Source organism: Mchenga conophoros, linkage group LG20 (genome assembly GCF_057382185.1).
Source record: "Mchenga conophoros isolate Kocher_MC1m ecotype Shallow Benthic linkage group LG20, M_conophoros_male_GT1.1, whole genome shotgun sequence".
In the NCBI taxonomy this organism is placed as follows: domain Eukaryota; kingdom Metazoa; phylum Chordata; class Actinopteri; order Cichliformes; family Cichlidae; genus Mchenga; species Mchenga conophoros.
Window position 1 is genome coordinate 29,087,712 of NC_140545.1, and position 15,934 is coordinate 29,103,645.

The 15,934-nt window shown below is 39.1% G+C and overlaps 1 protein-coding gene across 1 annotated transcript in view; it reads left to right on the forward strand.

Moving 5' to 3' along the window:
- Window positions 1–13,792: 13,792 nt before the first annotated feature.
- The window catches only part of LOC146551042 (uncharacterized), a 30,658-nt gene continuing 28,516 nt past the window's right edge, over window positions 13,793–15,934 (forward strand). The window contains exons 1-6 of the mRNA XM_085259934.1: window positions 13,793–13,942; window positions 14,023–14,074; window positions 14,333–14,476; window positions 14,568–14,753; window positions 15,407–15,562; window positions 15,659–15,826. Of these exons, the coding sequence (XP_085116060.1) occupies window positions 13,793–13,942; window positions 14,023–14,074; window positions 14,333–14,476; window positions 14,568–14,753; window positions 15,407–15,562; window positions 15,659–15,826 (856 nt within the window). The remainder of the gene's footprint in view (window positions 13,943–14,022; window positions 14,075–14,332; window positions 14,477–14,567; window positions 14,754–15,406; window positions 15,563–15,658; window positions 15,827–15,934) is intronic.

A 15,934-nucleotide genomic window follows, 5' to 3' on the forward strand; every position in this document is an offset into this window, starting at 1 on the left:
ATTAGACTCAATTGGTTTCTCTCAAAATGTAAAAGAACCCACCCACCACTTTTATCACACTCTAGATCTTGTTTTAACATATGGCATAGAAACTGAACATTTAACAGTGTTTCCTGAAAACCCTCTCCTGTCTGATCATTTCCTGATAACATTTACATTTACAATAATTGATTACACAGCGGTGGAGAGTAGACTTTATCAAAGTAGATGTCTTTCTGAAAGTGCTGTAACTAAGTTTAAGAATATAATCCACCCACTGTTATCATCTTCAATGCCCTGTACCAACACAGAGCAGAGCAGCTATCTGAACGCTACTCCAACAGAGGTCGATTATCTTGTTAATAATTTCACCTCCTCACTACGTACGATACTATACGATACTGTAGCTTCGGTGAAAAGTAGAACCTCATAAGAATTACTTGACTCCGTGGTATAATTCTCAAACATGTAGCCTAAAGCAGAGCTGGAGAGGAAATGGCGTGTCACAAATTTAGAAGATCATCATTTAGCCTGGAGAAATAGTTTTTTGCTTTATAAGAAAGCCCTCTATAAAGCTAGAACATCTTACTATTCATCACTGATTAAAGAAAATAAGAACAACCCTAGGTTTCTCTTCAGCACTGTAGCCAGGCTGACAAAAAGTCAGAGCTCTGTTGAGCCAACCATCCCTTTAACGTTAACTAGTAATGACTTCATGAACTTCTTCAAAAATAAAATTTTAATCATTAAAGAAAAAATTACCAATAATCATCCCACAGATGTCACATTATCTACAGCTACTTTCAGTACCATTGATATTCATTTAGAATCTTCCCCATTCCTACAAATCTGCTCAAAGTAGTTCTGCCATTAATTAATGCTTCAATCTTATATATGATCAACCTATCTCTAATAATCAGCTATGTACCACAGGCCTTCAAGCTGGCTGTAGTTAAACCTTTACCTAAAAAGCCATCTCTAGACCCAACTGTCTTGGCTAATTATAGGCCAATCTCCAACCTTCCTTTCATTTAAAAAAAACCTTGAAAGAGTAGTTGTCAAGCAGCTAACAGATCATCTGCAGAGGAATGGCTTAATTGAAAGTTTCAGTCAGGTTTCAGAGCTCATCACAGCACAGAAACAGCTTTAGTGAAGGTTACAAATGATCTTCTTATGGCCTCTGACAGTGGACTCATCTCTGTGCTTGTCCTGCTAGACCTCAATTGCAGCGTTTAATACTGTCGACCATAATATCTTATTAGAGCGATTAGAGCACGCTGTAGGTATTACAGGTACTGTGCTGCAGTGGTTTGTATCATATCTATCTAACAGATAGATATGATACATGTAAATGGAGAGTCCTCTTCACACGCTGAGGTTAATTATGGAGTTCCACAGGGTTCAGTGCTAGGACCAATTCTGTTTACATTGTACTTTTTTTTCTGCTCTTGCTCTTGACGAAGGTGGTCGCACTTTTCTCCTCTCCTCCTCTCCCTTAGCTTCCCTGCTTAGCCTCTTATGTCCTTGTCTAGTCTCGTGTTTTTTATATTACTTTTCCCTGGAACACTCTCTCACAGTCTGTTCTCTAAAACCTAAAAGAGGAATTATGGATTTGATCAACTGGTGCCTAAATGCAATTTACACCCCTTTCTCAAAGAGGAGTTTGGGCTTGGGTGAGCCTGAGTGCTGAAGATATCTACCTATTCGGAACCATGGTAACAGGGTTCTTGCTGATTGGAGCTGGCTTGGCCCTGGCTTATCAAAGAATTAAGAAAGCGGAACCGGCTGTTCAAACCCCCACAAGGATGCCCGCTGGAATTGAAACGATGGGAAGAGGCGTGAGTTTCTCAAAATGGGGGGGGTCCTATTTCACTGCAGGGCAACCTGCACGTTACGAATAAAGCCTTGATTAATTGATTGATTGATTGATTGATTGATTGATTGATTGATTGATTGATTGACATGCTTCCCTTAGGCAGTATCATTAGAAGACATAGCATACATTTTCACTGCTATGCAGATGGCACCCAACTCCATCTGTCCATGAAGCCAGATAACACACACCAATTAGTTAAACTGCAGGAATGTCTTAAAGACATAAAGACCTGGATGGCTGCTAACTTTCTGCTTCTTAATTCAGATAAAACTGAGGTTATTGTACTCGGCCCTGAAAAGCCTAGAAATATGGTATCTAACCAGATTCTTACTCTGGATGGCATTACCTTGGCCTCCAGTAACACTGTGAGGAACCTTGGAGTCATTTTTGACCAAGACATGTCCTTCAATGCACATATTAAATAATTAGGACTACTACTAATATCCTGTCTCAGAGTGACGCTGAACAACTAGTTCATATATTTATTACTTCTAGGTTGGACGAGTATAATTCATTATTATCAGGATGTCCTGAAAACTCCCTGAAAAGCCTTCAGTTAATACAAAATGGTGCAGCAAGAGTACTGACAGGGACTAGAAAGAGAGAGCAGATTTCTCCTATATTGGCTTCCCTTCATTGGCTCCCTGTTAAATCCAGAATTCAGAATCCTGCTCTTCACATACAAGGTGTTAAATAATCAGCAGATGGCCCCGCCCCTCCCTTAGCCTGAATCTGCCAGAGGTTTCTTCCTGTTAACAAGCTCCTTTCTAGGAGATAAAGAAGGGAGGATGGGAGTAAGGAAGTGGTCTCTGTGGTATTTTCGACCTTGAGGTACCAACCTGTGATTCTTACACATTAATTCTTAGGTTACAGAGAAAGAGAAAAACAACTAGTAAATGGGCCTTATTGAGTAACAGTTTTCCTGTATAATATCACTATAAAACAATATCCTGTAAATGCTACCATGGTATCAAAATATCACAACAATTATTTAGGAGGCTTATTGGTCTCCAGTTGTCTATAAAAAGTAGGTCCTTCTTAGGTTTGGGAATTAAAGTAATAAGTCCCTGAGTAAGGCTGGGAGGAAGAGTGCCCCTTTTAATACTTTCATTATAAACCTGCAACAAAAAGGGTGCAAGCTGACAAGAAAATGATTTATAGAATTCAGCCACCAGCCCATCTGTGCCCGGAGATTTGTTGTTTTTAAGAAATTCAATAGATGTCAATATCTCTTTTTCAGTAATTGGACTGTCACAAAAAAGCCTATCAGCACTTTTAATCATTTCAACATTGTTTACAGAGTCAATGAATTGGGTAGCAACCTTTGCGTTATAATTGGATTCATACAACTTTGAGTAGAAATTACAACAAAATTGAGAGATAATTTTTGCATCATCACTGACCGTACCATTTATATTCAATTTATGAATAGTATTGGTTTTAGATCTATGTTTTTCTAAGCGGAAAAAATAAGCAGAATTCTGCTCTCCCTCCTGTATCCACCTTTTTCTTGAACGAACAAAAGCTCCTTCAGCTTTCTGGCGGTAAATCTCATCCAGTTTAGATTGAAAGGACCTAAGATGTAATCTATCCTCCTCCGAGACCTCGTCTGGTGGGAGTTGATATATTGCGGAAATTTGAACAATTAGATTTTCTTCTTCTGCTGCCCTTGACTTAGCTATTTTTGCCCCATACTGTCTCAACATTTTACTTGTCTCAAATTTAAAAATTTCCCAGTTTGTGCTATAGGAATTCTCAATATTAGCCTTGTGTATAAAGTGTTTTAACAGTCGTGTAATTTCAGATTTTACAATTGTATGGCTCAGAAGCGAGCTATTTAATTTCCAATAGGAGGATCTATTAATTGCAATAGTAGGAAAGAGTTGCAGATTAATATATATTGCTCTATGATCCGTAAGTGGAGTTGTAAGGATATTGACCGTAACACTGTCCTTTGATAGACTACTTGATATTAACCAGAAATCAATACGTGATTTCCTTGAACCAGAACAGTTACTCCAGGTAAAAGATATATCATCAGGAAATTTGTCTCTCCAAATATCAATTACATTAAGTTTGATTTGTCACCTTCCTTACGTACTATTTTGGTACAGGAAGTGCTGAATGAAAACAGACCAACCATCAACTAGGGCTAGGGTTAGGGCACAATTCAGTGTTGCTTAAAGAAATATCTAAATAACTGATCACTAATCAGTGCCAGTGTATTTAGATTTAAGAAATATTTAGATTTAATATCAATTTTATATTAGTAAATATTTCAATTTAACATTCAGTCATAACACTTGAATTCAGATGTAAATGTTTGTAAAATTTCCTGTGGAAAAAGGGTGTGTTGAAAACATAATAATCAGAGCCCCATATCCTAAAGATTTTTTTAAACTGTAATTGCTAAAGTTAAGACATATATGGGATGGGTGGGGTTGAGTTGATAATAAATCAGTGCTATCCAGTGACCAATAATAAAAGTTGTCATGTTAAATATAACAAGAAACTAACATCTAACCAGATTATTATGTTTGCAAAGATGGGAATTTCTGCAGAGTAATATTTTATCAAAGGCTGTGTGAATGAGGAAATGAAACCAAGTCAGTCAGCTGGATCAGCTGTAGCAGGACAGGAGGAGTCAGAGAGAAACTCAGAGTTTGTTGAAGATAACTTGCCAGCATGCAGCTTCACTACTCAGGTGACTGTCTCAGAGATCTAGGTAACCCTCTTTGTCGAACAGAAAACCCAGTCGCCCCTATCTTTCACTAAGTCTCTTGTTTAAAAAAAATAATATTTTTATTAAATTGTTGGTAATCAGGCAACAAAGAAAATAATAAATTTAACAGTTACATATCAAAAACAATCACACTTTTAAAGAGTCGATTGTGCCGTTCGAAATATAGAATTAGGGTAGAGTTAGGGTTACAATTGTCACCTATGATGGCTCAAACCCCAAAAGTTAAAAAAAAAAAAGTCTAAAATTAGATCACAGTAAAATTCATTAACAAATAAGGAAATTTACTTTTTCATTTATTTGTTGAGGAAAATTACCCACTAGTGAGTGACAAAGGTTTGTAAATCTCTCTCTATATATATTTTAAAAAGTTCTCGCCACTCGCCATGCAGGTGGTCTTTATCCTTTAAGCCTGGATCTTCTACCAAAGGCTTGGGAGCTTGAGGGTCCTGCACAGGATCTTTGCTGTTCCTAGGACTGCGCTCTTTGGGACAGAGATCTTGGACGTTGTTCCTGCGATCTTTTGGAGCAACTCGCCCAGCCATGGGTCACTGTCCCAAGTGCTCTGACTACCAGGGATCACTGTTGCCCCACTGTTGCCTTCACCCTCCACCACGTTGTTTCATCCTGGATAGTGGTTCTGACACTCACTAGTTCTCAGTCACCTTCCTTAGCATACAATCTCAGGGTACTGGATTTGGGGTAAAAACTTCCATGCACGGTAAAAAGCTTTCTTATTTTGGTGATAGTGGCTTCTACCTCTTTCTTTGGTCATCTTATTATCTAAGCAGGGTATCTGATAACCGGCAGGACGTAGGTGTTAATTGTATTCTTTCCATTCAGCTGACTCCTCAGGACTTGCCGGACCCTCTGCAGGTATGTTGCAGCTTTCCTAGCAGCCTTTTCATGATTTGCCTTTGTGATTGGATTTGCCTTCCAATAGCACAATGCCCTTTGTTGTGACTACTTTCCCTCTCATTGATACCATACAATTACACTCCGATATCATTGCTATAAGTGCTCGTGGTTGTGTATCACTTGTTTGATATCACATTCACTCCTTAATGTCATGAGGTTAGCTTCTAGAATGAAAATTTTCATCAAACAAATTGAATGACAAATAATGATTAAAAAACAAAACAAAACTGCATGACATCTGAAGCAAATATCACAAATTTTAAAAAATGAAGCAAATATGTTTCTGGATCCAGGAGCTAAATGCATGCATATTATGAATTTAGTTCCTGACAGCCCTGTTTGGTTTTCTGTTTGTTTTTGGATGCCTCATTTCATGAGCTGTCTAAAAGAATAGTGTACTTTCTAAACATATGTTATCAGCCAATTTGTAAATAACAGATTAGATCGTGTTACAGTATTAGCTAAGGTGAGAGCACAGATTGAGCTCAGATAAAAGCACTATACAGGGAGTGCAGAATTATTAGGCAAGTTGTATTTTTGAGGAATAATTCTATTATTTAACAACAACCATCCATGGATCCTGTCAGTGTTTTGATCTGTTCACCATCAACATTGCGTGCAGCAGCAACCACAGCCTCCCAGACACTGTTCAGAGAGGTGTACTGTTTTCCCTCCTTGTAAATCTCACATTTGATGATGGACCACAGGTTCTCAATGGGGTTCAGATCAGGTGAACAAGGTGGCCATGTCATTAGTTTTTCTTCTTTTATACCCTTTCTTGCCAGCCACGCTGTGGAGTACTTGGACGCGTGTGATGGAGCATTGTCCTGCATGAAAATCACGTTTTTCTTGAAGGATGCAGACTTCTTCCTGTACCACTGCTTGAAGAAGGTGTCTTCCAGAAACTGGCAGTAGGACTGGGAGTTGAGCTTGACTCCATCCTCAACCCAAAAAGGCCCCACAAGCTCATCTTTGATGATACCAGCCCAAACCAGTACTCCACCTCCACCTTGCTGGCGTCTGAGTCGGACTGGAGCTCTCTGCCCTTTACCAATCCAGCCACGGGCCCATCCATCTGGCCCATCAAGACTCACTCTCATTTCATCAGTCCATAAAACCTTGGTAGTAGGCTTCCGAGCCTATACAGCTTGGAGTAAGACAACATGCATGAAGAGGATGATGTGGACAAAATACTCATTTGCCTAATAATTCTGCACTCCCTGTAAAGTTAGCCTTGCAGATCTTTATTTATTTTAGCACCACTGGCAAGAGTTTCTAAATTAATCTTACTGACACCAACCATTAGTATGACACTGCAGGCGTGTTTTTGATTTTGATATTCTGTAACAGAGGTGCACAAAGCACTTTGTGAATAGACAAACAGACTGGCCACACAGTAAACACCTGTCAGCCAGTTTGAGATACTGAACAAGGACCATGAGGCACTGTCTGCCTTAACAAGGACAATCAACATAGTTTTTTACACATTCAACAAATGTATCAACCTACATTCGTCTCAGCGAAACCAGACAGACAGGTGTGTGACTCACACAAAGCAATGAAGGAAGTTTATTTTCTCATGTGGTGCTGTAGTCTGTATGTGAAGGTGTGCTCTTGTATTGTTCCAGGGATTTCTTGATCCATGTTTGAGTTACTGAGTCATAGGTTTTCTTGTAGTGAATCCAGACTACAGTTTGTCAGTTTGATCTATCTACTAGTAGCAGGTGTTCTGCCCCTCTGATGTTTCTGTCAATTCCTTTCTGTGCCCGTTTCATGTATTGAGCCATGTGCCTGTTATTCATAGTCACTATGTTGCTTGACAAGGGCTTCCATACTAAGGCAGGTTATTGGCCAGTAGATGGCTGGTAGTTGGATGGGACCAATGCCTTCTGGCGATCCTTGGAGACCAGGACTGTCCGGCATTTGGTTAGCCACTCTGGATGTGTCTTCTCCCTTACCAGCAGGTTCATTTGTGCCACCAGACACTGGTGCCTCTTTAGCTTGTAAGTGCGAATCATGTCAGGGAATGGTTCTGTCCAACTCTTCATACAATATTGGCGACTCTGTCTTGGATGTCTGCCACTGCGATGGTTATTGGATACTATTCAGAGAGTTTGCTCTAGTCTGCTCTTAGATCTACTAGCCACTGAGCAGTGTCGCTATTAGTGGTGTGCGGATCGATGTTGAAATATCAATTCTTCCGATACCAGTAATTTATGTTCTAGAATCGATTCTCATATTAAAATATTGATATTTTAGTACTTTGGGAAAAATTTGTAGTTTTTTATTAACAGGAACACAGTGGAAAGAAACTGTATCATTCGGATCGTCTAAATTGGAAGGAACTACTTCCTGGCCAGGGGCCTTTCATAGTCATATGCAAAATATGGCTGTATAAATGTGTCGCAGCCCCTGGCCAGTGTTGCCAACTCCTCAGTAAGGAAAATCACTATTGGCTATCCTAAAAATCTCTAGAAGTCGCTATAGCATAATCGCCTAATTTGCATAATTGGTCATGCTAATGCAATTGTAACCCACGTTGTAGGAGAGAAAAAATAGAAGAGACATAAAGTGAGTAAAAAAACGTCCTAAATGCATTTAGAATTTATTTAGAACTACAAATTAAATTTCTTTTAGCGATTATTGTTTTTTTTAATGTCCCAATTCTAACCCTGCTCCTTTATCTGGGCTTGGACCGGCAAAAGTGACCCGAAATAGGCACTCTGGTGGAGTTACTTTGTGCGTGTGTGTGTGTGTGTGTGTGTGTGTGTGTGTGTATTAGAGATGGACCGATCCGATATTACGTATCGGTATCGGTCCGATACTGACCTAAATTACTGGATCGGATATCGGAGAAAAATAAAAAATGTAATCCGATCCATTAAATATCACGAAAGCACCTCACAAAACTTGCAACACACCATAACTCACCTCAGAACGTTAGCACGTCGGAGCAGTATGCATCACGTGATAGAGCGGCTGTGGCATGCGGGACCTGTCGGTGGTCTGGATAGCATTTGGAGCTTCGCTAGCAACCCGGCATTTTATCTCCGACAAAGTTATCCCGAGAGAGTGCGTGTGTGTGTTTAAGTAGTTTTAAACCTTGTGAGCCACAAAACAACATAACAGTAAAAGAAGAATTGATTGCGTTACAGTCATTGCGGGAGCAGAGGTTTCACTCATGCATGATCATTTGCAGTTTGGACGCATAGGTGGGAACATTTCCTGCCCTGATAGCAGCTGGGGGAGGACTATCCTCTGCCCGTGAGCGCTTTGGCACGGGCGAGGTGCCCACGGCAGCACCCGCTGCTTGTTGAGAAGAGCAATACATACTTTCACGTCAAAAGTTGTCATAAATAAGTCTCCAATAACACCAGAAAAAGTCACCAGATTTGATTTCATTTTGTAATTTTGCAAACAGGTTTTAATCAGGTTCGTACAGTTTTTGGGTTCGGGGACCTTAGTTTTACTGCAACTTAGTATAGTATGGTACTGTAACATGTAGCTGACTTCACTAATGAACTGAATGAAACAAAACATGTAATAATCACAACCTACAGTTTTGAGATTTTCTTTTTTTTTATTATTTTCTTGTAATATTACATTTTTGCTTCATTTCTATTTTTTCCTAAAATTATTATAAATAACAGCACTAGTAATATACAACATGATTTAAAATAAATAGTTTAATATGTGATATCGCAAATGCAAACTCATGTGTTAATTATGTCTCAAAAGCCTTCAATTAAAGGTGTGATTATATAGTGTTGCTGGGCCCTGAGTTAATATGTTACCAAACAACAAAACACAAATATATTCTCCTTCCCCAGATCATCTGAGGTGTTCAACATGGGGCCTCACTCTTTTCCAGCAATAAGAAAACTAAAAAAACAAACCAATTAATGGCCATTTAATGATCTGAATAAAGTGAGATTATACCCACAGAGTCCAATTAACATGAAAAAAGGAAAACAGACAAGGGAATACATTCTGTGTATTTACAGGAACACATCAGAAGTTCACTTCATCCACTTTATGATGTTAGTTACACAGATATCTAAACAAATAACTATCAGATGAGTACCACAACTTTGGAACTTTTATAGCACTGGTAATATGTATAATAATACACAATACATAATAATTCACATAAACTTACCACAAAACATAAACCATGTTTGGCTCATTGTTTCTTTTCTGCAACAATGGTTCTTGGCAATAAATTTCATACAACTGGAAAGCCCATTTATTTGCTTTTTACCAATGAACAATAAAATATGAAATTTTTCATCAAATTGAATGACAAATAATGATTAAAAAAAAAAACCTGCATGACATCCTAAGAAAATATCACAAACTAATAAAATAAAGCAGATATGTTTCTGGATCCAGGAGCTAAATTCATGCATATTATGAGAGAAATTTTCAGCTTTGGCACCCCTGTTTGGTTTTCTGTTTGTAAACACCAGTCAGCCAATTTGAGGTACTGAACGAAGACCATGAAGCACTGTCTGCCTCAACAAGGACAATCATCAACACATTGAAGTTTATCAAGTGTATGATCTACATTTCTCTCAAAGAAACCAGACAGACAGGTTTGTGACTCAGAAAAAGCAATCAAGGAAGTTGGTTTCTCATTTGATGCTGTAGTCTGTATGTGAAGGTGTGCTGCAAAATGATTATGCTCTCCTGACAAGTCTTTACAGACGGCAACAACGGCAAAAGGTAATCAACTTAATGTAGAATTTCCATTACTCAGTGTCTTTTATATTGTATTATTATTCCTCATATCTTCAGACCAATTTTAAAAAAGTATCCTAGAATGTTTACCGACATATCTAATATCTAGCTATTTTGCATTTACTGCTATTCAATAAGCAGTATTGAATAGCATACTGCTATTCAATACTGCTAAAAACAAACAAATAATTAACTTTGCAAGCAAACAGCAATAAATTAAATATTTTGAATGTTTGCTATCTGTTATCGTATGACAGCTGAGACAAGCTTACAACTCCTGCTACCCTGAATAGGGTATGTTGAGGAAGACGGATGGATTAATGGATGGATGACTGGAGATAATACACTTTTCAATTCAGGAACAAACATCAATAACATCAATAACAGATCTGAGACAGTCTCAGGGGTACACATGCGCATTAACTTATTAGTTTCCTTTTAAAATAAATTATAAGACAAAAATCTTATTAGTAAGGTTGAACTCTTGGGGTATAATGCTGCTAAAAACTGTGAAACATTTATCGGGTTCATGATCCAGAACAACTAATAAACATGGGCACATTTCAGCAAACCAAACGCCATCTTCACCTAAACTTAGACTAATCTCATTGTTACGTTTTTATGTCTGTGTCATTTCTCTAACTTAACGAAATTCTACTCACACTGTGCTGCTAAAGTCAAAAGTGAGTGTTTAAATTCTTTACCACTGCTGTACATATAAACTTTATTTTAATGCACTTAGTATGTATTGCACAACACAGTGTCTTTGTTTCAAAGTCTGACATAATTAGGGATGGGTATCGAAACCCGGTTCTTGTTGAGAACCGGTTCCCACTGTTTCAATTCCTTGAAATTGTTTGCCATTTTTGCAAATGATTCCCTTATCGATTCCAGTTACCACGAATGATGTCACCACGTTGCGGAGCGTCATTTACCTGTCAGGAAACACGGCGCCTAAGCAGCTCAAACGCTCAAATGTTTTGTTATACTTTATGAGAACTGGGCAACTTGCAATACTTGCAAAGTAGATATTTCATTTAAGGGAGGAAACACTATGAATATGCAAAAGCATTTGCTCGCGATGACCTTAAATGAATGTCATGTTTTTAACCCTTTCAGGCTCAAATTAAGTTTTTTGTTGCTAATGCACAACCAAGTCCTGCAGTGGTACTTCTGAGTAAAACAAACTCATAAAATATGTATGTGGGGTAATCAGATTGTTAGTTTTTAACTGTTGCAAATCGGCAACGCCTGCCTCGAGACGGTTAATTCCGCCCCGGACTCGTGAATCTCAACCCAGCAGCAGCGGTGACATTGCACGTCCTCTCCCGTTAATGCGGCAGGTAAATAATCAACTAACAGTGCATATTATGTTAGCGCGATCTGCCTTATTACAAAACCTGCCATTACTGTGTGTTGCATTTAGGTGACCATGATGAGAGAGAGCCTCTCTCATCATGGTCAGAGTCTGGCTGGCTCAGATGCTGGCAGTTCTCGCTGCAGTCTACAGGTAGTGTCTCCTTTCAGGCCAGGATAGACGAATGTCACCGAGCAGTGACTAAGTTTGAGGTAAAAGGCTTGCACTGTTAGGAGTTGGGTTCTGGTTATGTAGTGTTTTTGTCTGTATGTGTTTTTTGGTGCCTCCCTTTTTGTATAGGTAGGCGGGGCAGTGAGTCACTGAACCTGGCACACCTGTTAATCATCAGATGCAGTAGCGGTTTTTGATACGGGCAACACAGGCGGTTGCCTCCCAGGCAACACAGGCGGTTGCCTCCCAGTCAACACACATATGTGGGGCCCAAATAGGGAGCAGCAGGGCTAATATTTGGGGCCCACTTGGGAAACCCAACTAGGGTCCAGCTAATTTTGTCCTCAGTTTCCATGGTGGCCCCAAATGTGTTTTCGTAGATGGGTTTATGCTGGGTCCGAGATAAGCCCCAAATCAAGCCCAGCCAACAAATGAGTATGGGGCCCAGATGGGTAGAAGCGGGTCTGATGGTTGGGGCCCACTTGGGCTACCCACCTGGCACCCAGCTACTTTTGTCCTCAGTTTCCATGATGTCCCCAAATGTGTTTTCCCAGATGGGTTAATGATGGGTCCCAAATCAGCCCCAGACAACAAATGAGTATGGGGCCCAGATGGATAGAAGCAGGTCTGATACTTGGGGCCCACTTGGGTTACCAACCTGGGACACAGCTATTTTTGTCTTCAGTTTCCATGGTGGCCCCAAGTGTGTTTGTCCAGATGGATAATGAAAGTAAGCTATAATTTAAATCACCTGTACAACAAAGCCAGTTTATCTTTTTTCCCCCTACAGTTTATAGGAAAAACAAATGCAGCAAACCACAGCTTCTCACTCATTCACCAATCCATTGGTCCTGAAAGAAATAAAATAAAATAAAAAATTAGTGCATTTTTACAAACAAAATCAGATTTGCGATAGTACTGGAGTTGTTTTGGAGGTTGTGCTGTTCAAGTTGTTTGACCTCCTACATTGAACTCTTTGAAGACCATGAGTATTCACGGAAACAGAAAAGCTATTTACAAAAGGATTTACCAAGTAGGCACTCAAAAATACATACATGAGGTGATCAGGGGAAGTGGAGACACATGAGGACACAGCTGACTAGAATGAAACATAATGACATTAAAGGGGAGAGTAAGACTAAACACGTAGTACAAAGAAACACAAGACCTTTCAAAGTAAAATAGGAGCCATGGGGACACGAGCCAACAGGGAATACTTAACACAGGGATGACTACATAAATGGATCTACTAAAATGGCCTGTATTTATATAGCGCTTTACTAGTCCCTAAGGACCCCAAAGCGCTTTACATATCCAGTCATCCACCCATTCACACACACATTCACACACTGGTGATGGCAAGCTACATTGTAGCCACAGCCACCCTGGGGCGCACTGAAAGAGGCGAGGCTGCCGGACACTGGCGCCACCGGGCCCTCTGACCACCACCAGTAGGCAACGGGTGAAGTGTCTTGCCCAAGGACACAACGACCGAGACTGTCCAAGCCGGGGCTGGAACCGGCAACCTTCCGATTACAAGGCGAACTCCCAACTCTTAAGCCACGATCGCCCGTACTAAACAAGGACTAAAGAAACCTAGAAGCTAATACCAAAGAAAGAAACAATGAATATCAAAATACAAGGAAAACTCACACGACCCAATACCGTGACACAACTGTGATAAGAAAATTAAAACATCAGTTACTATTTTCTTATCTAAGAACAGGAAAGATTATTGGCACTCGAAAATTCTCATACTGTATATAGACCATCAGTTTTTTGTTTTTTTGTTTTTTTGCTTAGTATTACAAGTTGTTGACTTTGACAATGTTTGAAGTTAAACATTTTTAAAACTCTGTTTGCATGCTAACAAATAAACATTGACAGGCTGGTATGATCCAAATACATTTAAACAAGTTGAGCAGCACATTATCTGGAAGGCAGAAAACCTTTTGCCTTCCTGTTGGCTCCCATTTACAGAAGGAATGCCAGCAGCATGACACCGTGAATAATGACTGATTTTATTAAAAGGACTTGTGTTCTTTTCTCTTTAGTTAGGATGACATTACGAAAGGTCTCGTTATGCATCGTTATTCTCCTAGTCATATGGAACTGTCTTAAGTATGAGAGACACAGAGAGTTTCTAAACGGCTTCTTTGAGGTAAGAATAAAAATGAATGAATGTATAATGATGAAAAAATACAGTGAAACAAATCATTTTCCTCCTGGATTTTCTTCCAGGAGTTAATGAGTGCAGAAGAATCCAGCATTCATCTAAGACAAAAAAGAGAAAGTGAGTAAAATTTTAGCAGTGTTACTACAACGTAACACATGTTTGTTGACTAATAATATAATTATATAATAATTGTATTTATTAAAAAAAAACATGCTTTGCAAAGTGCTTTGAAAAACTAGACGAGGGAGGATATTCAATGAACAAGCAGAACTGAATAGCAATAACAGTATCTGACCAAGTCCAGATTATCAGTGTTATCATTGCTTTATGGTTTGTTTGGGTTTTTCTTTTTTTTTCTTTTTTTTTTACCTTTAGCTTCATCAAATTCCACTGAGTATGAGTTCCAAGCTGTTATAAGCGTCTCAAATCTGGAACAATTCCAGTCGATACTGAACACTCTCAGTTTTCCTTTATTGATCAACGCCACTGGTGAGATTACAAGCATTAATACAACAACAGGTAAAACATCCATTTATGTTGCATCTCCATTGCTTGCCAATCTTATTCACTCAAAGTGTCACATTGAACCATTGTGTTGTGTTCTTCTCAGTGTGTTCACCAAACATAACTGCAAACATAACTGGATACCAGTGCACATGTGAGGAGAGCTTTGCTTGGTCATATAACAAATGCATTGACTATGAGGCCTGTGATGCCATCGTTGGTGATACGTGTGGATGCATTAATGGACTTCCAGCAGATGGGCAATATTGCCAGTTAAAAACCAGCAACCCAGGTAGGACTAGGCAAACATGTATCACATGTGATAGGTAAGTAAGTATGTAATGTAAATGTAAGTACATTTATCCAGCATATGTAGTTAGACTGAGGTTTCTACGTCTGTGTTCTGTGAAAGGATTTAATAATGTAATTTTTTTTAAAGTGTAAAGGATGTTGATTTGAATTCTATCCTAAAGCCATAACTTTGTATAAAAATGGTAAATGGCCTATATTTATATAGCGCTTTACTAGTCCCTAAGGACCCCAAAGCGCTTTACATATCCAGTCATCCACCCATTCACACACTGGTGATGGCAGCTACATTGTAGCCACAGCCACCCTGGGGCGCACTGACAGAGGCGAGGCTGCCGGACACTGGCGCCACCGGGCCCTCTGACCATTTGTATGAAATTTGTTTCAAAGGTTCAGTTGCTGTAGTCGCAATTTTCTTGTTTACGAGAGATATTTAAAATTTATGAAATGTTTGAGAAATGTTTTCTTAGTGTCAACACTAGCTACACCAACAGCTATATCACTAAATGATATATCACATGTAATTTAATATACATGTGATATATGTATTTCACATGTATATTATATATATAAAGTTGCAACAGAAGTAGAAACATCTTAAATAAATGGGGTGCTTGTTTTTTGTCTCCTCTACAGTGCCAGTGGAGTATGATATAGACTTTAACTTGCTCTTGCCAGTATCCAGCCTGCCCCCAAATTTCATTGATCTGTTCAGAAACTATGTGGGAAATTTGTCATTCCCCAAAACCATCACTCAGTCTTTAATAATAGAAGACTTGAACTTCACCACATGTAAGAATTTTGTACTCGGACAGATTTAAATGTGTTCATACTCTGGTGCATGGTTTATGAGGTGTGTTTTGTCATTGTTTTGAATGACTTTAACAGGGTGCTATCCAAACTCCACCGGAGGAATGCAGTGTCAGTGTGAGGACCACTTTGGTTGGTCATGTGAAAAGTGTGGCCTATACGGTGCATGCAGTAATGTCACCTCACAAGCCTGTGGATGCATCAAAGGGGTTCCTCCTGATGGAGAGTTCTGTGAACCAAACGCAAGTAAGAAACTTGCAGCTGAAGAAATAGATGCATTTTAGAAGCATATTAAAGAAACATTAACAGATCTAACATTGCGTTCAAAATCCTTACTGACATTGCTATGACATA